We start from the raw sequence: 25672 nt of genomic DNA on the forward strand, positions 1-25672 counted from the left end.
CCACTCCTCAGAGGCACAGGGACGCACGTGACGCTCAGTAGGAGCACAGTGGTAGCGATGGCATCCTGTGTGTCCCCACAACCCAATTTTATATAATGAACCTGAACACTGCTCCCATCTCACTGCTCACTTCCCACAATGTACTGTTCAGGTATCCCGGGAGGGGGCAGCATGTCTAGCACTATGCAAATACGGACTATCTAAAAGTCTAGATTTCTTTAAGAGCTCAAAAGCTCCCAGAGCATACTGTGAAAGTGTGGAGACACTGTTAAAGAGTACAATGAGGCACTTTAGGGTGCCTGCTCTACAGAACAAGTCTTATGTCACTTTTACCTGCTTACAAGTTTACTTTAGTTTATCAACGGAGACTGACTGAGCAAAACACAGTGACCAACACATCTGATTGGCTGAAATTAAAGTTGTTGTAAAGCCAGTGATCCATATTCCTGCCAGCCCCTCAGTAATAAAAAGATATACAGTAATGCCCCGCTACATCGCGGTTCAGTTTTTGGGGTCCCGGTAATTCGCGTTTTTTTTTGTAATGTTATTTTACTATATAAATCATTGAAAATGAAAGATTTTTGTGTTTTTCATAGCTCTTGCTCTGTCTCTAAGTATCTTTTATGTGTTTAAATGAGTTTCTATTGTTTTAAAAGTGTGTTTAAAGACCTTAAAATGCTTCTACACGTACAGTTACAGTAAAAAAATCATGCCTACAATGCATTTTAATAGGGTTTTTCTATTTCGCGGAATTTCACTTTTCGCGGCTGGGTCCGGAACGTAACCCCCGCAATGGAGGGGGGTTTACTGTACTACACATTGTGTTTTTTGAAAATTCGGCAGGTAAAAACCTTTCTTCACATCGCCAATGTGCATTTGCCTCTCTCCTTCCCCAGTCTAAGGACTACAGTGGAAGGGGCTGAGATTTGCCTCTGACGCTAGCCAGCCGGTTACAACATAGAATGGGACAAATGACACCGCACAAGCACTATGCAGTTTAACATGCTTTAAGAGAAATGGGTTGCAACATATTTAAAACCCTCTGCTTTGTGACATAGCAGCTATGTTTTTCAGTCAAGATGTTTAATCCAAGTCTTACATCGTAAAAGTATTGATGTCCAAATATTGATTAGCAGTTCTGCCTTGCAGCAATAGGCTCCACGATTAAAATCCCAACCAGAACCTGTGTATAGCATGTATCCTTGTTAAAATTGGTGCTGTGGTTCCTAAGCAGCCTTGTTAGATAACTAGCCCCTCCCACTGCCCACCGCCATAGGACAATGCTAGACAAAGAAGATGGGCTTCTGACAGGCTGCACATAGGGGAAGAGAAGGTGGTGCAGACACAAAAAGCACCGCCCCCGTTTCTTTTAAATGCTGCAAATGGGACATCTGCAACCCTCCTTTCTATGCCCCCTCTGCTCCATTTGTACAAATATAGGGCTGAGAGAGAGTAAAACGTTATGTCTGTTTTTAAGGCAAAAAAGCAAACATATTCTTCTATGCAAGTCTGAGGGGAAAAAAAAATCATAAAATAGACATATATTTATAATAAACACAACACGGAGAGCTGCAGAATTGAGAGGGGGATGTGGTTTATGTGCTGCTTGAACCTCTCTATAGGAATTGTTGGAAGGGGGAATGGTGCACTGCGGTGTAAAAATTAGCAATACTGCATAAATAAAATTTACTGGCAAGAAAGTGTTGATGAAAAAATGTGGATCCGGCTCCTAGTCTGTGTAGCGGCCGCACACAATACCTACAAGGTCCTCTCCAGCCGCATTGATGTCCCCCTCCACCCCTGGGGTTTCACACCACCTCTCCCCTCCTGTTCACCATCTTTGGGTCTGGATCGTCCTGCTTCTCAAAGCATGGGATTCCCACAGCACCCCAGGGAGATACCGGAGACTCCAGGACTGGTTTGGCTGTTATTTTAATTCCCTTTCCTACCTATTAAAACTTTCATGACATTTTTTCATCAACACTTTCTTGCCAGTAATTTTTATTTATGCAGTATGGCTAATTTTTACACCGCAGTGCGCCATCCCCCCTTCCAACAATTTTGACAGTTTGCACATCATCCCGTGTCAGGGATTTGGCAGCCTGGGTGTAAAAGGTATTTATTGGTTTCACTTATATTTGGCTTCATGGCCCTTCAAGAACTTATCCAAAAGATTAACGCCTGGACCACTTTTTGTTTGGTTTCTCTCTATAGGAATGCCCATAATTTGGGCTTCTACTTAGGGTGGAGCTACAGTCAGCATGGTCAGTAATGAAAAATGTATTTCATTTCCCAACTGCAGCACCGATTTTAAAGTATAAAAAAAAACTGTTAATAAATGGTATATTACATGCTCTTCATACTCATGAGATTCGTTTTCTGTCTGCAAAAAAACCTGGTTGATCTTTCTGTTCTCGATCTTCCCCACCTGTCCAAGTCCCCAATTCAGCTAGGGATTTTGCAGAGCAGTGTTAGCAGCTCTGCACAAGCTCATTTTTCAGTGAGTTTCTATGCTGAGCATTTCCTCCCTATCACATCTGAGCAGCCCATGTGACTATAGAGTCACACATGTGGGCTATACACAGTGGTGAAAATGACAGCCCACTCCCTCCCTCCTTCTCCATGACCACTAAGCAGCTAAACACAATGGGAGGGAGCAGGATAATACACGTAGATTGATGGAGGCTTCACCTCCCTCTAATTCTAAGACACAGGCTGGAGGGGCGTGACACAGCCTGTGACTGGCAGAAATCCACCCACGCCATGTTATTGCCATAAATAATAAAGATTTGATTTCAAATATTTATTTGTATGAAAATTGAAAACTATTATTGATATTATTTATTTTTACTCTGTTGTCCAAATGTTGTTTTTTTTTTTTTTTTTTGAACATGTGACCAGCAGCAGAGGACTAGAAGCTCCTTCCCTGCAGACAGGCTGGGGAAGATCTTTGTCATGTGACAGCTGTATATCGATTATGAAAAATATACTGAGATGTTTTTGCTTTTAAATTAAAATAATTACAGTGCCATCATCCATATACATAAATAGAAGGGATAATATAAATTAAACAGTGTGTTTAGTATCATTTTAATGAGGATGAGTGCTTTGTGCATAGGGTCTCCTGGGAGATTTAACATGTCTAACTTGTGGCAAGAGTTCCTTAAACATGCTATTATATTTGGAATAGTTTGTCTTTTTCTTTTTCTTATAGTGGTTCAGCAAGAATGCTAATTGCACAGCAGGACTGACAAACTATCTTTACAGAGAGCACCCAAAATTCTTAATAGGAACCATGGTCTTGAAAATAGGGCATGGCAAGCCAGTAAATTGCATAAATAACTTGGCGGCCGGGCCTTGGCGCTGCAAATTTGCGTACATTAGCGCTGATAGAGCTGTGCCAAGAGTGGCCGATCCCAGTACAATGAACGGCGGCATGAAAAGAGTGTCAGGAGTTTTCCGATCATGTGACCGCCAGGACAGCCAATCATGGTGGCCACATGGTCAAAAGCCCCGCCCCACCTGCCTCCCGGAATGCCAAACCCCTAAAGGGCCGGCAGGAGCCAGTGCAAAGGGGTTAAAGTGATACTAAAGTCTATTTTTTTTTCATTTAAAAATAACAATCATGTTATACTTACCTGCTTTGTGCAGTGGTTTTGCCCAGAGCAGCATGGATCCTCCTCTTCTCAGGTCCCTCACCGGCGCTCCTAGCTCTTCCCTCCTCTTGAGTGCCCTCACAGCAAGAAGCTTGCTATGGGGGCACCTGAGCCATGCTGCTGCTCTGTGTGTCTGTGTATCTAAGAAGAGGAATTCCTTGAAACGCGTCAGCCCATGGGATCTTCAGTTACATGCATATGTATTGATACATTGGATGGAATGTACAGTGATCTGTGATGCGCAATTTCTTGCTGTCTTTCTGAGTACGTTACTTACCGTGGTTTTATCTAATAAATGTTTTTTCTCTGGATAATGCACTAGGTCAGTGCGCCCTCTGTGTGTTTTATATAGTTGCTCTGTGTGTCTATTCAGACACAGAGGCATGGTTCAGCCGTGCTCCCTCTCTCTCCTCATTGGCTCACTTACTTTGACAGCAGGGGAAGCCAATGGCGCCCTGTCAGTGTCTTAGCCAATGAGGAAGGAGAGTCCCGGGCGGCCAAGACTCTCATGCAACATTGCTGGGTCGAGATGGGCTCAGGTAAGTATTAGGGGGCTAAGGGGGGCTGCTGCACGCAAGACTTTTTTTTAGCTTAATGCATAGAATGCATTAGGGTAAAAAACCTTCTGACTTTAGAACAACTCTAAAAGTAAAATTTACAATTTTACCCTAAATTAGTGCTATAAACAGAGTGAACAGGCTGCAGCTCACTTTTGATGTCACTTCAAGTCACATCTTTCCATAGCCCCTAGTCTCTTTTTGCTTCCTCTGCCTTCTGTCGCTGTATGATTATTACAATGCATCATTGCCAATGGCAGCGCTGGTGAGATTTTAGGCCGGTGATAGACAGGTGTGAAAAAATGTTTACTAATGAGCATAACACACATCTCTGTCCATATAGCTAACCTTTAGAAACCCTCTAAATCTGTTACCTTTACAACCTTTGTTAAAAACAAAACTCTTGGCATATTCTGCATTGCTGTGTGTGGCAACGTTGCGGCAACATGACAAATGATCATGGAATGGCACAGTGCTGATAAAATGCTCTTCTTTCCTCTAGGACACCATGGTTTAACGGATGGGGATTTAATCTTCCCAGAGGCCAATCTTTACTTGACAAGTGGAACCTTATCCCAGAGGGCATCGACATCCTAATGACTCACGGACCTCCCCTTGGTAAGTCAAAGCCACGTCGTCACCTAACACATACTCGGGAGCCAGCTTTAATGTACACAGCATGAATCTTCCTTTCTGTGCCACCAGCTTTCCCCGAACACCAAGCAATGAATAAAAAAAATTGATGCTATTACTGTAGCCCTGCATGATAATTAAACCCAGCAGATCCTGAGAGTTCCTAGGTGTTGTTTAAATTAAATTCTCTGATTTACTGGAGCCGGGGAGAATTAAATGGATATCCACAGCCGTTGTGCAGCCCTTGCAGCTCGGTCATTTGTTTTATTAACTGTATTTATCTGACAGGTAACAGCTCCCAATTCATAGGCTTTATGGTTTTGGTGGATGGGCAGAAATCTAAGTGCTCCTTTTAAGCCTGGCAGCAGACTGCGCCTGCAGAGTGTGTGCAGTACCCTGCATTCATCAGTCATCATTTCTGGGTTGCAAAGAAAACAGCATGGGGAATGCAGAGAAGAGAAAGCATTATTGTGGTGGGAAGGCTGAAAAACACCTTAAAGAAACACAAGCTTATTTAAAGTGTTAAAAATATGTGAAAACTGCGCTAAACCCAATGGTAGAGGGCATTAACGTCCTACTAATAATATGTGTCTGTGTGAAAGGTATTATAATGCAACAATTAATAAGTATATAAGTGCTAAGGTATTGCTACCTTGTGACATAAAGTGCTTTGAGATAAAGTTGACTACTCACAGTCAGTTAAGTAAGATACAAATAAATAACGTCAATAGCATAGGAATAATAAATAATGTTCAAAGTTGCCAATATATAAAGTGCAGTGTGAAGCAGCAAAAAATGAAAGTGCTTACATATTAACACATGGGTGAATATTGATAAAAGTCCATAATTGTGCTAAAGAAATTGTGCAAATTGCTATTAATGGTGCAAAGGATAGAGTGAGTCCTTTATAAAAATTGGTGAGACTGGATCAGGTGCACATATGCAGTAGTGATGGTGTGACCCTCCACTTCACCGCCAGTAGGTTATGGTAAGATGGCACACTTACCAGATGGAGTTGATCCCAGTTAGCATACGCCAGCAAGGATCAATAAAGGCTTAGGTATTTTTCTCACAGCGGTTCCGGTCTCCTGGAGATAAGTGGGTATGCACGGTTTTCACCTATTTGCACTCAGGGGTATAGAAGGGAAAAAGGCTCCTCATAGTGCAGTAGGTTTCAAAGATTCTATCTTTATTAAAAATATTTCCTCCAAGAATTCCACGCAATCACAAATAAAATCAACTGTAGATTTAAAACTGGTGCCCTTAGTTAAACTCCCATATAGGCTCAGTGCCTTGCGGCTGTCCGTGGAGTCTGTTGGGGGAGCCGCGCCGTACTCGAAAGTGAAGAAACTGGCGTGCGGTTCAACTGCGGGCCCAGAGCGAGGCAGCGTGCATTACAACTTGACGCGTTTCGTCATAGAAATGACCTAATCGGAAGCTGTTTAAAGTGTATCTGTATTTAGATCATAAGCTATGAGCAAAGGTACAAAGCAAGGACCTAGAGGTGCTTGTTTTTACCTTGAGTTTGACATTGGTAACCATGAAGCACAAGACACATACACACATTGTTAGGCTAAATGAAACAAAAATTTACCTCTGCGCTACCTAAATATAGTTGAACACACTGTGTATGTGAAATATATTCTAAAAATCGAGTTGCTGCAGACACCCACAAGTAATAGCAATATATTTTTGTAAATGGTGTCGCGCAAGCTCTGTAGTGAATCAATGCATTGAATCAATAATAACAAAATATAACTGTGACATATATTAGATAATCAAAGTAAATCACATATAAAGTGCATAACAATAGTGCAGTCCATATCAAAGTGGATAAACAAAATAATATATAGTGTATGATGATTCAATCTCCAACGGTAATATGCTGTATATGTGCAATCCTCTTTCTTCAAGAGAATCAATTGGTGTGTGATCATTTGAAGACAATTGGTGTACTTCTACCTCTTTGTGACACCTGTGTGCTCCCAGAACTCTCACCTTAAATGAGTAATCAAATGTGCCTTTTGATTACAATTCCATAATTGGACAATGCTTCACCGATTTCAGCCTGATCCTGGTTCTGCCAGATATTCCTGATGAAATCACGTGACTTGACGAAACGCATAGGACCCCAGGACTGGAAGTGATGTCGGAGATCTGCATGCTGAGTACATTTTGAAAAAACATTTTTAACTTTTGTTTGATGTAAGAGTTACTCTTTTAATAAATAATCTTATTTTAAATACTACACTATAGGAGGTCAATTTGTTTTATTCGAACATGTGGATAAGCGCAGTGGACAGTGCCTTAAACGGACCATCACCACAGATTACATAGGCATATCTGGCAGAACCAGGACCTAGCTGAGATCGGTAGAGCATAGTCCAGTTATGGAATTGTAATCATCTAATTACTCATTTAGCCACTTAAGAACCAAGCCTATTTCTGGCACATGTTGTTTACAAGTTAAAACCAGTATTTTTTGCTAGAAAATTACTTAGAACCCCCAAACTCTGGAGAATAAAATGGCGGACGTTGCAATATTTTATGTCACACGGTATTTGGGCAGCAGGCTTTCAGATGCAATGTTTTTGGAAAAATACACTTCACTGAATAAAAAATAAAAACTAAACAGTAAAGTTAGCCCAATTTTTTGTATATTGTGAAAGATGATATCAAGCCGAGTAACTAGATACCCAACATGTTACGGTTAAAAACACACTCGTGGAATAGCGACAAACTCTGGTACTTAAAAATCTCCATAGGCAACACTTTAACACATTTTAACGGTTACCAGTTTAGAGTTACAGAAGAGGTCTTTTTCTAGAATTATTGCTCTCGCTCTGATGATCGTGGTGATACATCACATGTGTGATTTAAACTCTGTTTACATTTGTGGGCGTGACTTAGGTATGCGTTTTGTTTGGTGCGTGGTACAGCTTCATTCAGGACTTAGACCACTTGACGGATGTGAGGCTGGTTGCTCGGATCTCCTGAAGGGACGGGTGACCTTGGCAGTGTGGCGGGGCATCCCCTCTCGCTCTTTCAGATAACGGCTGAGCCCCATTGGTTGTTATCATCAGAAACCCGGCCACCAGCTCTAAAAAACAGTACTGGGATGAGGCATCTAGCTGCAGCCATCATCCCGGTAAAACCATTTCTTCAAGGACGTACAGGTATGTTGGTTTGCAGGAAGTGGTAAAGGAAGGTCTCCCTCGAAGTCTGCAGTCAATATGAATGGCAAACGTGATTACCTTCTCTAGATCCGTAGGTATGTCTATGGGAGCATATAGGTGTCACAATGAGGTGAAAGTTCACCAATTGTCTTTTACATTATCACACACCGATTGATTCTCTTGAAGAAAGTGGATTGCTTATATACAGTATATATCACCGTTGGAGATTGAACCATCATACACTACAGTATATATTATTTCCTTTATGCACTTGATATGGACTGCACTTTTGTTATGCACTTTATATGTGATTTAATTTACTTATGTGATATTTGACACAGTTATATTTGATTTATTGTTATGACTGATTCAATCAGTCAATGCATTGATCACTAGAGAGCTTGCGCCACATCATTCACCAATCCATGTCTTTAGGGACCTTACTTTGTGCACTGGTCCAAAGTAATTTGGTGGATGACGGATCATGGTGTGGGGTTGTTTTTCAGGGGTTGGGCTTGGCTCCTTAGTTCCAGTGAAGGGAACTCTTAAGGCGTCAGCATACCAAGGCATTTTGGACAATTTCATGCTCCCAACTTTGTGGGAACAGTTTGGGGATGGCCCCTTCCTGTTCCAACATGACTGTGCACCAGTGCACAAACAAGGCCTTTAAAGACATGGATGAGCGAGTTTTGGGTGGAGGAACTTGACTGGCCTGCACAAAGTCCTGACCTCAACCCGATAGAACTCCTGTGGGATGAATTACAGCAGAGACAGCAAGCCAGGCTTTTTCATCCACATCAGTTCCTGACCTCACAAATGCTCTTCTGAAAGAATAGTCATACATTACCATAGACACACTCCTAAACTTTGTGGGCAGTCTTCCCAGAAGAGTTGAAGCTGTTATAGCTGCAAAGGGTGGGCCAACTCAGTATTTAACCCTACAGGCAAAGACTGGGATGCCATCCATACTCTGGATTGATGCTCTCCTCCTGTACCACGCAAGATCATCTTTCCATCTCTTTCCCCCACCTACCCTTTTCACCCCCCCCCCCCCTCTGCCCAATTTGAAAGCTTTAGATGTCCAGGTTTACAAGCGTTGTTATCTAAGCTCCACATACTGACTGGTTGGTTAAATGTACCTAGTTTTGGTTGTATATTTCTGCTTTCTATTTTTTTTTGTATTGTACAAACCTGAAACCTTAGAAAAAAAAAAAAAAGACTGGGATGCCATTAAAGTTCATGTGCATGTAAAAGCAGGTGTCCCAATACTTTTGGTAATATGCATGAACTTAAATAGCAGTGGGTTCTATGGCATCAAAGTGGTATCTTATCCTCAGTCCTGCAGGAATGCTGCACTTTTCCCTACTAGTGCAATGTGCATACAATAAAAAGCCCTAGATTTCCTGGTTGAAAGCATTGGCAGGCATCGTTTCTTCTTGGTCCTCCCTCCTTTTTCTCCAAAGTATTGCCACAAAGTTGAAAGTGCACAATTGTCTAAAAAGGTATTTTTTTCCCCAAGAAGAACATTGATAGAAACCAATCATGTTAATCATATTGATGTCTATCAATGCCCAACCACTATCCTTGGAATTAGAACAGGACCAAATAACCTTTAAGCCTGCGGCCATTACTCTTTACATATCATTGCAATGTCTATCACAAATTCAAAACTTATATGTGCATTACATTATTAATGTATGGTAAAAACTCGTTTGTAGCTTGCTCTCATAACTCAGGGATGTTTGAAATGCTGGAAGAAAATGTTAGAGAGTTTAGAAGCATAATTTCATATTAATTAGGTAATGATAGTACAGTACTGTGTATGCATATCAACTGCCTCTCATCAAAATGTCATTTTTAAACCTCATCTGACTTGTTCATCTGCCAAGACCTACTTTTCTCTGCCTGTTATTTATTATTTCCCTGTTCTCTCGCTGTTATTTTAAAGTGTGGTGACATTATTGCTCGGAGATTTTGAAAACTTCATTTATATTTTAAAGAAAGCCTATTAGCTGATTTGCATTTGTGTAAAATGTGTAGATTTTTTATTAAAACCTCATTTAAAGAATACGTGCTCTTTTAGTACACAATCCCAACTTTTCCACTTCCCCTAGAAGATTTAGAAATACATTTGTAGACCTCAGACATACAGTACTGTGCAAAAGGTGTGAAGAAATGTTGTAAAGTAAGAATGCTTTCAAAAATATATTTTTTTAATGGTTTATTTTTACAAAATGCAAAGTGAGTGAACCGAAGAAAAATCTAAATCAAATCAATATTTGGTGTGACGACCCTTTTGGCTTTAAACCAGTATCATTTCTTACACTTACAGTATCTCAAAAAAGTGAGTACACCCCTCATATTTTTGTAAATATTTTATTATATCTTTTTCATGTGACAACACTGAAGAAATTATACTTTGCTACAATGTAAAGTAGTGAGTGTACAGCTTGTATAACAGTGTAAATTTGCTGTCCCCTTAAAACAGCTCAACACACAGCCATTAATGTCTAAACCGCTGGCAACAAAAGTAAGTAAACCCCTAAATGAACATGTCCAAATTAGGCCCAAAGTGTCAATATTTTGTGTGGCCACCATTATTTTCCAGCACTGCCTCAACACTCTTGGGCATGGAGTTCACCAGAGCTTAACAGGTTGCCACTGGAGTCCTCTTCCACTCCTCCGTGACCATATCAAAGAGCTGGTGGATGTTAAAGACCTTGCACTCCTCCACCTTCCGTTTGAGGATGCCCCACAAATGCTCAATAGGGTTTAAGTCTGGAGACATGCTTGGCCAGTTCATCACCTTTACCCTCAGCTTCTTTATCATGGCAGTGGTCATCTTGGAGGTGTGTTTGGGGTTGTTATCATGTTGGAATACTGCCCTGCGGCCCAGTCTCTGAAGGGAGGGGATCATTCTCTGCTTCAGTATGTCACAGTTCATGTTGGCATTCATGGTTCCCTCAATGAACTGTGGCTCCCCAGTGCCAGCAGCACTCATGCAACCCCAGACCTTGAAACTTCCACCACCATGCTTGACTATAGGCAAGACACACTTGTCTTTGTACTCCTCATTTGGTTGCTGCCACACACGCTTGATACCATTTGAACCAAATAAGTTTACCTTGATCTCATCAGAACACAGGTCATGGTTCCAGTAATCCATGTCCTTAGTCTGCTTGTCTTCAGCAAACTATTTGCAGGCTTTCTTGTGCATCATCTTTAGAAGAGGCTTCCTTCTGGGACGACAGCCATGCAGACCAATTTGATGCAGTATGTGACGTATGGTCTGAGCACTGACAGGCTGACCCTCCACCCCTTCAACCTCTGCAGCAATGCTGGCAGCACTCATACGTCAATTTCCCAAAGAAAACCTCTGGCTATGATGCTGAGCACATGCACTCAACTTCTTTGGTCAACCATGGCGAGGCCTGTTCTGAGTGGAACCTGTCCTGTTAAACTGCTGTAGGGTCATGGCCACCATGCTGCAGCTCAGTTGCAGGGTCTTGGGATTGTTCTTATAGCCTAGGCCATCTTTATGTGGAGCAACAGTTATTTTTTTCAGATCCTCAGAGAGTTCTTTGCCATGAGGTGTCATGTTGAACTTCCAGTGACCAGTATGAGAGAGTGAGAGCGATAACACCAAATTTAACACACCTGCTCCCCATTCACACCTGAGACCTTGTAACACTAATGAGTCACATGACAAATGGCTAATTGGGCCCAATTTGTACATATTCACTGAGGGGTGTACTCACTTTTGTTGCCAGCGGTTTAGACATTTATGGCTGTGTGTTGAGTTATTTTGAGGGGACAGCAAATTGACACTGTTATACAAGCTGTACACTCACTACTTTACATTGTAGCAAAGTGTAATTTCTTCAGTGTTGTTACATGAAAAGATATAATAAAATATTTACAAAAATGTGAGGGGTGTACTCACTTTTGTGAGCTATTGTGCATACTTTGTACACTTGCACAGTCAGGGATTTTTTAGAGTCTGGTGTATAATTACCAGTTATACCAAACAGGTGACAGTGATCATCAGTTTCATATGTAGGATGAAATACAGTCATTAACTTAAAGGAGAAGTTCACCTTTTGTACCATGTTACAGATGCACTGGCCCCTGATCCCCCGTTCTGACAGCAAGCGGGGGATCTTCTCCTTCCACCCCCCCTAGCTGTCGCAATATGCAAAAAACGCTTCACCCGGCCGCGGCATTCATTCATAGTGTTCTGTAAATGGGAAAACTACAGGGTTCAACAGCCTTTTGCGGCTGTCAACTTGTAGACCTCAATGAACTACCACTGCGCTGTTGAGTGCTGTGGTAGTTCATTCATGCTTCTTGTCACAGTGTAATTGCCTGGCCATAATGGAGGTGCAGCAAGACAAATACACAGACAGTCTGCAGGACCGTGGCGCATTGCTTTACAAGTCCATTACAAAAAAAAAAATAGCAAATACATATTTTTTTACATGCATTAAAATGTGAATTTATTTTTTTTAAAGATGAACTTATTCTTTAACCACTTTAAGACCAGAAGGATTTGCCCCCTTAATGACCAGGCCCTATTTTGCAATTTGGCACTGCATTACTTTAACAGACAATTGTGCAGTCGTGCGACGCTGTACCCAAATGAAATTGAAATATAAACAAAAAAAAGTGTAAATTTTGAAAAAAAAAAAAAATATATATTTTTCACATTCCTCTATATGACATTCTCAAAAAAATAATTAAAAATCAAATGTTTTTAACATTTTAGGCCAATTTGTTTTCTGCTACATATTTTTGTTAAAAAAAATCGCAATAAGCATATTTTGATTGGTTTGCGCAAAAGTTATTGCGTCTACTAACTACAGGAAAGATTTATATCATTTTTATTGTTTTTTTTTTTTTTTACTAGTATTGGCGGCAATCAGGGCCGGCCTTAGGTGATCAGGCGCCCTCTGCTAGCTAATCCCGTGGCGACCCCCCCCCCCCCCCCGCGCGCATTTTCTTGCACCTTTTTTGCACTTTATTTGACTTTTCTTTTTTATGATCACTAATAACTTAGCCCCCCTTACATCAGAGCCCCCCTTACATCAGAGACCCCCCACACAGAGCCCCCTTTACATCAGAGACCCCCCACACAAAGCCCCCTTACATCAGACCCCCCCCTCCCCACGGATCCCCCCACATTAGAGAGCCCCCCGCACATCAGAGACCTCCCACACAAAGCTCCCCTAACATCAGAGACCCCCTACACACACACAAAGCCCCCCTAACATCAGAGACCCCCTACACACACACACACAAAGCCCCCCTCACATCCTCACATCAGAGACCCTCCCACAAAAAGCCCCCCTTACATCAGACCCCCCCTCCCCACGGAGCCCCCCACATCAGAGAGCCCCCCCTTATATCACAGACCCCCACACATAGCCCCCCTCACACAGAGCCCCCCCACACATAGAGCCCCCCCTTACATTACAGACCCCCCCCTTACTTTTTTTTAAGGAGAGAGATGGCACTTACTTTACGTTGTCTGCAGCTTTTTTTTTTCTTTAAAACTTCCCGCCCACACATCCCCGGGAGTGTGGGTGGGCGGGAGGAGGAGGAGAAGGGGCGGGGCGAGGAGGAGCTGACGATCTCTCCTCCCTCCCTGCACTGACGCCAGAGGAGAGATCGTCAGCTCCTCCTCGCCCCGCCCCTTCTCCTCCCGCCCGCCCACACTCCCGGGGATGTGTGGGCAGGAAGTCAGCGTGGATTCTGTGGAAGGATCGGAGGCTGAGCTGTGTGAGAGATACACAGCTCGCCTCACTGCAACAATAGGTGATCGAGGCATGGCTGCACAGCGGGAGGTAAGCGGCGGCCGCGGCCTGTGTTAACCCTGTCCAGGCCGCAGTCGCCGCTCACCTCCCACTGTGCGGCCTGAATCGCCTGATCCTCTGCGAGCTGTGATGGCTGCACGGCGCCCTTGTTGCCCATGGCGCCCTGTGCGGCCGCTCAGCTCGCACACCCCAAAGGCCGGCCCTGGCGGCAATCTGCGTTTTTTTGCGGGACCGGACAGATCGAACCCCTGACTGACACTTATGGGGGGACCAGTGACATTACTACAGTAATCAGTGCTAAAAATATGCACTGTTACTGTAATAATGACACTGGCAGGGAAGGGGTTAGCACTATTGGTGATCAAGGGGTTAAATGTGAGCCTAGGGGAGGTATTCTAACTGTGGGGGGGCGTGGCTTCTGAAATGACCATAGAGACATGTGATCCTATATAGAAGGATCACATGATCTCTATGATTATTTTAGGGAGAAGGATGGTCGGCTGTATTTATAACAGCCGACCGCCCTTCCCTCTTAGCGGGGAACGATCGAGAGTGTCAGGCGACAATCGGAGCCGCCTGACACACGCATCGGCTTCCCCGCTAACGAGCGGGGGCAGGAGCGCGCTCGCCCCCTAGCCTCCTAAAGGCAAGCGATATAGCCCTACGTCGTTCTGCCTGTAGGAGCCAGCTTGCCGCTGTAAATATAACGTAAGCGGTCGGCAACTGGTTAAAGTACAACTTAAGGCAAAACCTTTTTTTAGTTTTGGAAAGAGTGGAGAAGGATTACAACATCTGTTGGTTTTTTCATTGCTGTATGTACCCCTGTTACGGATAATAATCTTCTCTATTTGTCCTGTTTACCATTATCATTGAAAGAGCAAGTAAAAGAAAATCCCAAAAATGTTGGGTTGTCCCCAGAAATGTAAAAAAGCGTAAATCTTCCAATGGGGACACTATTTGGGTGCCCTGGGGGCCCCAAGGGATTCCCTTTAATTTGCAGAGATTTCCTCTCGCTTTCTATTTTGGCTATGGAACAGGAAGTGAAGGGAAATTTCCCCAATAGGACACAGATGGAAAAAGGGGTTGTGATCCTCCCTTACTCAATCCAGAATGAAAAAAAAAATGTTTTGCCTATAGTTCTACTTTAAACAGGGACCGTTGTGTTGGAGGCTTAAAATTAGGTGAGGAACATTTGAAATATGTGGCTGAAACAGGAGGCAGTTTGTTTGATGAAGGGCTGGAAAGCGGTACAATGAGTGTCTGCGGGCAACTGCAAAGCATGGTGGAGGTTCCTTGCAAGTTTGGAGCTGCATTTCTGTAAATGGAGTTAGAGATTTGGTCAGGAATCAGGATCAATGGTGTCCTCAATGCTGAGAAATAAAGGCAGATACTTATCCATCATGCCATACCATCATGGAGGTATGTGATTGTCCCCAATATTTATTCAGCAGCAGGACAATGACCCCAAACATACAGCCAATTTCATTAAGAACTATCTTCAGCATAAAGAAGAATAAGGAGTCTTGGAAGTGATGGTCTGACCCCAACAGAGCCCTGATCTCAACATCAAGTCTGTCTGGGACTACATGAAGAGGCAGAAGGATTTCAGGCAGCCTACATCCACAGAAGATCTGTGGTTAGTTCTCCAAGGTGTTTGGAACAACCTACCTGCCGAGTTCCTTCAAAAACTGTGTGCAAGTGTACCTAAAAGAATTGATGCTGTTTTGAAGGCAAAGGGTGTTCACACCAAATATTGATTTGATTTGGATTTCTCTTCTGTTCATTTAGAGTCGGTTCACACTGGGGCGGCACGACTCTGTACTACTTCGGGGGCGACTTGTGCATTCCCATGTACCACGACTTCGGAGCGACTTGCATGGACTTCACATAATGGAAGTCTATGCAAGTCGCTCCGAGGTCGCCCCGAAGTAGTACAGGACCCTTTTTCTAAGTCAGAGCGACTTGTGTCGCTGACAAGTCGCGCTAGTGTCAATCGACTCTTACTTTCCAGTTTTGTGAATTGATAAAAAATAAACAATTAACACTCCTATTTCTGAAAGCATTCTTAATTTACAGCATTTTTTTTTACACCAGTCTAAAACTTTTGCACAGTATTGTATGTTGAGTTAAGTTGGTAGTGCCAGAAAGGTGTTTATGTGCTTTGGCATTTTCTGGAACTGTATGTGCTGGACCTGACCATAGACTGTAATAGCCATCTCTATATCAGAGGGTAAGAATTTTTTGGAAAACACTTTCCCACCCCCTAAGATATTCAGCAGGATTTATGAAGAATAATCGCCACAATAAAGTGTACTTTTATGTAACTTTACAAGTCTGCATTTGTAAATTCCTGACATTCACTTCTCACATCTTCGCAAGGTCCACTTCTGCATGTGCAGTGTATGGGTATTGTGAGAGATCCATGGGTATATCCAGCAGATAATTGTGCCAGGCACAAATAAATACACTTGGCATGCCTCGCTCTGGTACCTGCATCTTGCTGCATCTCATGTAACAATAATGCTGCAGAGTGTTTGTCTTTCTCCTGGGCCTCTTATAACGCACATTCTGCTGTTATTCCAGATTTCTTTTCCACCTTTAAAAATCTGCATAAAGCACTGTAGTGTAACAAGTTCTTCTCTTGAGGATATAAAAGCACAATCTCTCTTAATTACCTTTTATTGAAGAGTCACTGCTGTGTAAAAAATTAAGATTTTGTGTGGCTGCAGCAAACTGGGATTCTCTGTTTTAACTTAAAATGTGCCAGCCTGATAAAATGTTACCCCCCTTGCCCATAGGAGGTATTATAAGAGATAGTTTTAATAATATATTCAAAGGTAACCTTAAAAAGTATACTTAGATGTGTAGAATTACATGTAGATTTATTTTACCATCACAGTCCCATCATTGATGGTCTTCCAAAGTGAACCTTTTCATTCCCCAAGCACAGAAATATAGTGGTATCTACATAATCTGCTCCATTAGCTGTGTTAAAGAGGTTGTAAACCCATACAGCTTTTTTTTTTTTTTGAAACCTGTAAGAGAAACACATAATGAGCTAGTATGCATCGCACACTAGCTCATTATAAAAAATACTTACCTTAGAACGAGCCCCCCCCCCCCCCGTGCCACCCGCTCACCTGTATGACGGGCGTCATGTCCCGTCTTCCGGGATCGCGGCATCCAGCCATCTGATTGGCCGGAGCCGCGGTGACGTCACTCCCGCGCACGCGTGTGGGAGACGACAGTCACGGCACGGGGCGCTGAAGAAACAGCACCAGCGCCCGTTCCTTCAGAGCGCATGCGCCAGTGACGTCACTGGCTGCATGTAAGGTAATTATCTCCTAAATGGTACATGCTTAGGAGATATTTACAGTACCTATAGGTAAGCCTTATCATAGGCTTACCTATAGGTAAAAGTGTCAGAGGAGGGTTTACTTCCTCTTTAAAAACAATTCCTTCCTCAAAACATGTCTGTTCAGGGTTAAGTAACATACTCTACTAATCACCTACCCACAAACCCATGTATACTTGAGTTCCAGAGGAATGGAGTACGGGAAAGATCATTGTAAGTGGGTTTCAGGGTGAACTGCCAGAAGACCATTGCCCACTTTGACTACATTTCTCATTAAAGGAAAAGTACAGCCAAAGCTCATTTTGTCGTACTTCTCCTGTGGATTACAGGAATGCAGTTCATTCTGCACTCCCGTGACCCCTTTTCAGCAGACAGCAGCCTGAAGCCCACTGTGGGCTGATGTCACAGAGCCGGTCAAGGCTGGGGAAAGACCCATATGGTTGTGATCCATGCAGAACTCTGGCTCAGCCTCTCAGCGAGCTGCTGACAATCACTGCTGACTGACTGTCACCAGCTATCTGCTCATGGAGCTCTGAAAACCGAGGGATCGGCATTGTTTGATCACTCAGTTCCCAGTCTTAGACCTGGCGGAGGGCAGATGAAGCATTGGGCCAATGCTGCATCCACCTAGGTAAGTATGATTTAAAAGAAAAAATCATGATCTCCTCTTTTAATCACTTCGCCTCTCACACCTGTTCACCCCCTATGGACCAGGGCAATTTTTACATTTCTACTATGGACCTATTTATTCAGCAATAAATTTGTCATTACTAAAGATAACAAGGTAATACATACTGTCTATTGTTTTTTTTAAGGACAAACAAGGCTTTCTTTTTATGTTATTGTCTTGCAACAAAGGTTTTTTTTTTTTCCCCACAATCCTTAGACAAAATAATCCAATGAAACTTAACAAAATGGACGTTCTTTTTTTTTTTATGCAGTGTTAGTTTAAAAATAAATAGTGTTACTGCACATAAATTATGCACATTTTAGTCTGTAATTTATCCCGTTTAAAATATCACTAATATTATAATTCTGATACAAAGCATCTCAATGTTTTGTTTTTTTTCTACAAATGAAACAAAGTGATTTTTTTTTTTCTCAATTTAGCACTTTTTTTTAAAATGGGGAATGTGTAAATATAGGTTAAATATCTAAAAATATCAACAAAACAGAACAAGTTTAAATATGAATAGTTAATAAATTAGAAACATAAAAAAACAGTAGGAAAATGGTTGAAGAGAGAAGGAGACTAAGGTGTTAATTAGGACTTATTAGGGTAAACTAAGGGTTAATAAGTGGTCAAATAGAAAAACATTTTATTTTTAAAAAACACACTTTTTTTTTTTTACTTGTAAGGTTGCTTTAACTGACATCATCTGAAGATCTAAATTCATCCCTTTGGTCTGCAGATGATTGAACAAAAAGATACAAAAATAACAATATGTTACTTTATATCTTTGTATTTGTGTTGTTTATAAACACTCATTCAGCATGTTTGTCAGCTAGAGCTGCCATCTTCTCTGAGCATACTGTAATGTTGGGTCCAAGAAGCAGGGCATAGGGGCTGGATGCGATTTGCATGCCCTGTGTACAATGATGACATTTTTTTGGCCATGGGTGGCATGCCCAAAGTCTGCAACTAGTTAAAGCGGAGTTCCAGTCCCCCAAATACTTTTTTTTTTAAACGCTCCTCTGTACTTGTTTAAACATATCTAGCAACATTAAGAACATGTCCTATGTGTAGTCCTTGTACTTTGTGTTAAAGTATTTGAAGACTAACCAGATCTCGGAAGCAGGCAGGTTCCATGACATCTGTGGGCATCTGAAGCCCTCTTCTCTTGATTTCCGGGATTCGTTACAGCTGGCTACCCAGCATGCACCTCCCGATCTCGTGCCTGCACACTGTGCGGCTCTCTGTCTTCTCGACAGGTTGCCATAACAATGGCGGCGTCGGCGGAAGATCCCGACCCATTGCTATAGCAACCTGTCAATCCTGACATCCCGATCCTTCCATTTACGTCATTTCCAGTCCTGAAATAACGTGAGATTTCATCACTAGGCGATTCGCAAGATTTTTCTGGGATACATGACGCCGCTATCCCAGGAGCCCTTGCAAATCGCTTAGTGACGTAATCGCCTAGTCAGCACCAGGAAGTGCTACAGAAGAAAAGGTTTTAAAGGTATGTACAAATAAAAAAATTTTAAATAATTGTCCGCCGCAATGTCGCAGTCCTGCTAAAAATCGCAGATCGCCGCCATTACTAGTAAAAAAATAAAAAATAAAAATGACAAATCTTTACCCTAGTTTGTATACATGATAACTTTTGCGCAAACCAATCAAGATACGCTTATTGTGATTTTTTTTTTACCAAAAATATGTAGCAGAATACAAATAAAAATTGATTTTTTACCTTTTTTTTTTTTTTTCTTTTTGGGAATAGCAGAAAGTGAAAAATATTGTTTTTTTTTTTTTTTTCAAAATTGTCGCATTTTTTTTGTTTATAGCACAAAAAATATAAATCGCACAGGTGATCAAATACCACCAAAAGAAAGCTCTATTTGTGGGGAAAAAAGGACATCAATTTATTTGGGTACAGCACGACCGCGCAATTGTCCGTTAATGTAACACTGTGCCGAATTGCAAAATAGGGCCTGGTCATTAAGGGGGCAAATCCTTCCAGTCTTAAAGTGGTTAATGACCAGGCCATTTTTTGAGATTCGGCACTGCACTACCTTAACGGACAATTGTGTGGTCGCGCAACGCTGTACCTAAAAAAAAAATGTATATCTTTTTTTTTTTCCCCACAAATGGAGCTTTCTTTTGGTGGTATTTGATCACCTGCGCAATTTTTATTTTCTGCGCTATAAAACAATATTTTTCACATTCTGCTATATGACATTCTCAAAAAAATACATTTAAAAATCTATTTTTTTTAAACATTTTCGGCCAATTTGTTTTCTGCTACATATTTTTGGTAAAAAAAAATCGCAATAAGCGTATTTTGATTGGTTTGCGCAAACGTTATCGCGTCTACTAAGTACGGGAAAGATTTATGTCATTTTTATTTATTCATTTTTTTTACTAGTAATGGCGGCATTGCGGTGGACAGATCAGACTCCTGACTGATATGTTTGATACTTTTGGTGGGACCAGTGACATTACTACAGTAATCACTGCTAAAAATATGCACTGTTACTGTAATAATGACACTGGCAGGGAAGGGGTTAACACTGTGGGTGATCAAGGGGTTAAATGTAAGCCTAGGGGAGGGATTCTAACTGTGGGGGGCAGGGCTTCTGAAATGACCATAGAGACATGTGATCCTATATAGAAGGATCACATGGCCTCTATGATCATTGCAGGGAGAAGAACAGTCAGCTGTGTTCACAACAGTTGACCGTTCTTCTCTCTCAGTGGGGAATGATCGTGGGTGTCAGACGGCAATCGGAGCCACCTGACACATGAATCAACTTCCCTGCTGACGAGCCTACCCCCTAGCCTCCTGAGAGCGAGCGATGTATACCTACGTCACTTTGCCCAGTAGCAACGTATACCTACGTCACTTTGTCTGCCGCAGTATTTCTGAAAGTAAAGTGGTTAAGGGGGCAAATCCTTACGGTCCAGAAGTGGTTAAAAAAAATTACCTTAATTTAGGCTTTTACATGAGAAATATGCCTGGAGCTAGGTCCACTTTAATGTTACAAGCAAAAAATTGGGGGAGCAAACCCTGAACATGTATATCTAAAGCCGGTGCAGCTATGGACCAAGCAACATGTATATTAACCACTTAAGCCCCGGAGGATTTGGCTGCTAAAGGACCAGGGGTTTTTTTGCGATTTTTTACTGCGTGACTTTAACGGACAATTGCGCGGTCGTGCGACGCTGTACCTAAACGAATTTGACGTCCTTTTTTTCCCACAAACAGAGCTTTCTTTTGGTGGTATTTGATCACCTGTGCGATTTTTTGATTACGCGCTATAAACAAAAAAAGAGCGTAAATTTTGCAAAAATAACAATATTTTTCACATTTTTTTATATGAAATTCCCCCAAAAAAAAAGTAAAAATCAAAATTTTTTAACATTTTTCGGCCAATTTGTTTTATGCTACCTATGTTTGGTAAAAAAAATCGCAAAAAGCGTATTTTGATTGGTTTGCGCAAAAGTTATCGCGTTTACTAACAAAGGGAAAGATTTTTGTCATTTTTGGTGTTTTTTTTTTTAACGCGTAATGGCGGCGATCTGCGATTTTTTTTTCGGTACTGCGACATTGCGGCGGACAGATTGGACCCTTGACTGACATTTTTGACACTTTTGGGGGTACCAGTGACATTACTGCAGTAATCAGTGCTATACATATGCACTGTTACTGCAAAAATGACACTGGCAGGGAAGGGGTTAACTTTATTGGACAGGGAGGGGTTAAGTGTGTCCTAGGGGCGTGCTTTCTACTGTGTAGGGACATTCCTATTGGTGTAAAAGCAAAGATCAACCGTTCTACATAGTAGAACGGTCAGATCTTCACTTTTACACAGGGAGAACTGACAGGCAGCTTGTTTACACAAGCTGCTCTGTCTTTCTCCTTTCACAGGAGCGATCGCAGTGTGACTGGCGGACATCGAGTCCGCCGGTCACACGCACTGACTTGCCTGTGAACGAGCCGCGGCGGGCGCGCGCCCGCCCGCGAAAGGCTCGCAAGTCAGTGACAGGCGAGTGACGTACCGATACGTCACTCTGCCTGGCCGGGGCTGACCGCCGCAGTATATAGTCGTGCGGCGGTCGGCAACCGGTTAAAAAAGAATAGCGCAACCATGCAAAAGAAATGACTATTAAATATGGAGACAATCCATAAATAAAAATGGGGATTTAGTCCCACCATATGGCCATATCGTGCTCAAGCCCACCACTACGTCAAAGTACCCCATTATCAGTGGGTCCTACACTATCCATAAAAAAGGGGTGAATCCAGCCTCTCTAATCCTTGGAGACAACACTCCTTGCTGGGATGGATGTGCTAATGCACTACAAAGGACTCCTCCTATATCTACTTGATGGTGGACTCTGATAGAGTACAGGTGTGTGTGGGGGGATGCTCAACCTCAGAAGTTCAGAGTCCTCCTTGTTCTCTGCAGTAGTCATGTTCCTTTTCATACTGCTCCAGCTTCGTGAACGTTTTCTGGTTCACTTAGTTCAAAGCTTTACTTTACACAGTTGCCTAAACCTCCAGAAATTCTTGTTTTCTATGCAGTTTAATTTTTGCCTTTTTTTACCCTAATTCTTTTTTAGTAATTATTATTATTTAGCACAATCACGTCCTGTATACTTCACAGTCAGGTATGCAGCAGTAAACTTACTTACACTTTTAGCAGTTCAAATCCTAAAAACAAATTATATGAGGGCTCTGCTTGGTAGAGCTTTATTGTCTAATAGGTGGTGAGGAATAATACAGAAAGCATAAAAATTCTTACTTGCCCACCTGACGTGACACCTGTCAACTTGACATGACACATTATGTTTGTTGCAACATCTGAACAACACCCTGCAACTGTATGGTAGGCTTTAGGTAGGCAGTAAAAGCACAACTCGACTGCCTGTTTTTTTACCCCCCAGTTGCCTATATGAATGAGGCCCTAGATATCTTGGCATCTACATACTTATACTTTATATTATATGGCTAAAGGTTTGTGGACACCCGATCATTGCTCCTACATGGACGTGTCCCAAGCCCCTGAACATTAAAGTGCAGATCAGGAAAAAAAATAAAAAGAAAAACATATGCTGTGTATCTCTGCAATATATGCACATTGTCCTGCATTTAATAACTTTTTTATATTCTGCAAGTATAGAAATTAGTTGATTTGCTAGAATTGCACTAAACTACTAGGTACTGTTGTCGGCTGACAGCACGCTGAGTTTTTGAGGGTTAAATAGTGTTAGCCTTCCCAGGGTATATATACTGTACTGTATATAAAAGACGACTGGGGAAACTATCAATATGGCCAAGAGTTGGACATCCCATTCCAAAACCATGGGCATCATTAGGAAGGGGCCCTTTTTGTTAGAACAGCCTCCACTTTTCTGAGAAGACTTTTAACAAGATTTTGGTGCAGATGTGTGCAGAACGGAAAGATCTGTTTCAGATAGATTCGTTATGTTACTAATTTGGTTTAGGAATTCTTTAGTTTCGTTAAATTTGCTTTGTTTATAAATTTGCTAACGAATTCTAGTTTCAGAGCAGAGCCCCCCACTACCCCAAAGTACTCGCCTGCCGGGCTGCATGCTCGGATAAGGGTCTGGTATTTATTTTTCGGGGGGGGGGGGGGCATGCCGTTTCTTTTTTTTTTTTTTTTTAATTTTGGCATGGGGTTCCCTTTAAAATCCACACCATACCGGAAGGGCCTGGTATGGATTGGGGGGGGGACCCCACACTATTTTTTCAGAATTTCCGCCATTTCAGCTGTCAGTGGGGATCTAAATACCAATTATTATTTATTTATTTCAGGTACTTATATAGCACTGTCAATTTACGCAGCGCTTTACATATACATTGTACATTCACATCAGTCTCTGCCCTCAAGGAGCTTACAATCTAAGGTCCCTAACTCACATACATACACAGTAGGGCCAATTTTTTTTATACATACAGGATCCAATTAACCTACCAGCATGTCAATTGTTCCAGAAGAGAATTTGGAATTTGGTAAAAACTAATATACAAAAGGAAATTAAACTAATTTCAACGTAATTTGACTATTTTAATCAGAGATTTGGATATCTATAAATCGAAACTTCGTCTGACATTTATTTTCGGATCAAAACAAATTTTGGAGTGTATGGGATCTTGTACTCATATCGACAGGAGAGAATTAGTGAGGTCAGGTACTGATTTTGGACAAGAAGACGTGGCTCGGTGTTCCAAAGGTGTTCAGTAGGGTTGGGGTCAGAGCTCGGTGCAGACCACTACAGATCCTCCATCCAAACTATCAAACCATGTTTAAGGATCTGGATTTGTGTACAGGGGCACAGTCATGCTGGAAGAAAAAAAGACCTCCTCCAAATGTTGCTGCAAAGTTGGAAGAGCACTATTTTTACAATTGTTTGAGGTTTCTAAACAACTTAGCTTAATAATTTGGAAGGGTGTCGATATATTTATGGCCATTTGTGTACCTGAGAATGGATCTTCCTTTCAGATGTTCTTTTGCACTTTTTTATAGTTATAATATATAATAATATATAATATTATACATGTACTGTACTATGCAATAATTAAAGTAGAACTAAATGGAAAGCTGACCAGCTACGGATGGACTTGTTATCCACCATTGTCCATCTCCTGCTTTTTCTCACCTAGTTGCAGACACAAAGAGTGATGGAATTATGGGTAGAGTGCAGTGGCACTGTCTACGCTCTTACATGCACAATAAAGATCCTGTGACATTGTGCGGTACGGATTTGGACACCTCATATATAAACGCCTCACCTGCTTCATCTGCGAAATGATTCTTCTCACTTCCAGACAGGCAGTTTGCGTAGTAATTGATGTTCATTTTTATGGATTCTCTACATTAACTGTAGAACTAAGTGGCTCTTAAACTCTAAGAGCCATCAATTAGCAGTGACTTCCTTGCTAGGTCTACGTTTCAGATTCTGAGAGTTGGATATTTTTAACCTTTGCAAGCCCATTCTGTGTAACTTTTTGTTCTTAAAGGGGAAGTGTAGACTTTTTATTTGTATTTTTTTCACATGTCCTTGTCACTTTATTTGAAATGGCAACATGACATATTCTCTTTAGAGGTATTTTATAATGTAATAATACTGTGTGATCTCACCAGACCCACCGGAATCCTCATCCTACTGTTTTAAGATTATCTGATATTTTGAATGTATCATCATTATATCAGATGGGGGGGGGGGGGGCGCTGCAGATAACTCTTAGATCTTCAACTCCTGGTCCGTATGATGAACAGAGAGGTGTATAATTATAAATGTTCGTTAAGTCCATTTTGCATTCTGATTGGTTTTAGTTATATTATCATATAGTATATGTTGAAGGGAGAAGCCAAAGTAACACTGCTCACACTATTAGAGTTGGGTCCAATGCAAATACAAGGTCGTTTTGAGGTGTACGTAGCATGTTGTGACACAAACATCACAACTTCCACTTATGACATGTCATTAAAGTTCTTAGAAAAAATAGAGAAGTAAAAAGTGCAAAAGTGACTGTTCCTCCTTCCGCACATCAGTGGAGGTGCGTACAGCATGGCTTGCTGGTGTGAACAAGCCCTAATGAAAGATGATCTAATCCTTCTGACCCTTCCACCACTTAGTTTATAATTCCTTAGTGGTCTGTGGATCTGCAGTTGCCCATAGTGGATCATCCAAATAGAGGACTGCAGTCCATGAAGTATGCCAAAAATATTTCTTAGATGCTAGGACCAAAATTAGGTTTAACCAGAATAGAGTGTAAAACTGGCCGTGTAC

The 25672-nt window shown here is 41.7% G+C and overlaps 1 protein-coding gene across 2 annotated transcripts in view; it reads left to right on the forward strand.

Moving 5' to 3' along the window:
- The window catches only part of MPPED2 (metallophosphoesterase domain containing 2), a 301933-nt gene that overhangs the window by 268196 nt on the left and 8065 nt on the right, over positions 1-25672 (forward strand). For both annotated transcript variants that reach the window (XM_082270164.1, XM_082270163.1), the window contains exon 5: positions 4716-4831. In XM_082270164.1, coding sequence (XP_082126290.1) covers positions 4716-4831 — 116 coding nt within the window. The remainder of the gene's footprint in view (positions 1-4715; positions 4832-25672) is intronic.

Source organism: Pelophylax lessonae, assembly GCF_965119305.1.
Source record: "Pelophylax lessonae genome assembly, chromosome: 10".
Lineage (NCBI taxonomy): Eukaryota > Metazoa > Chordata > Amphibia > Anura > Ranidae > Pelophylax > Pelophylax lessonae.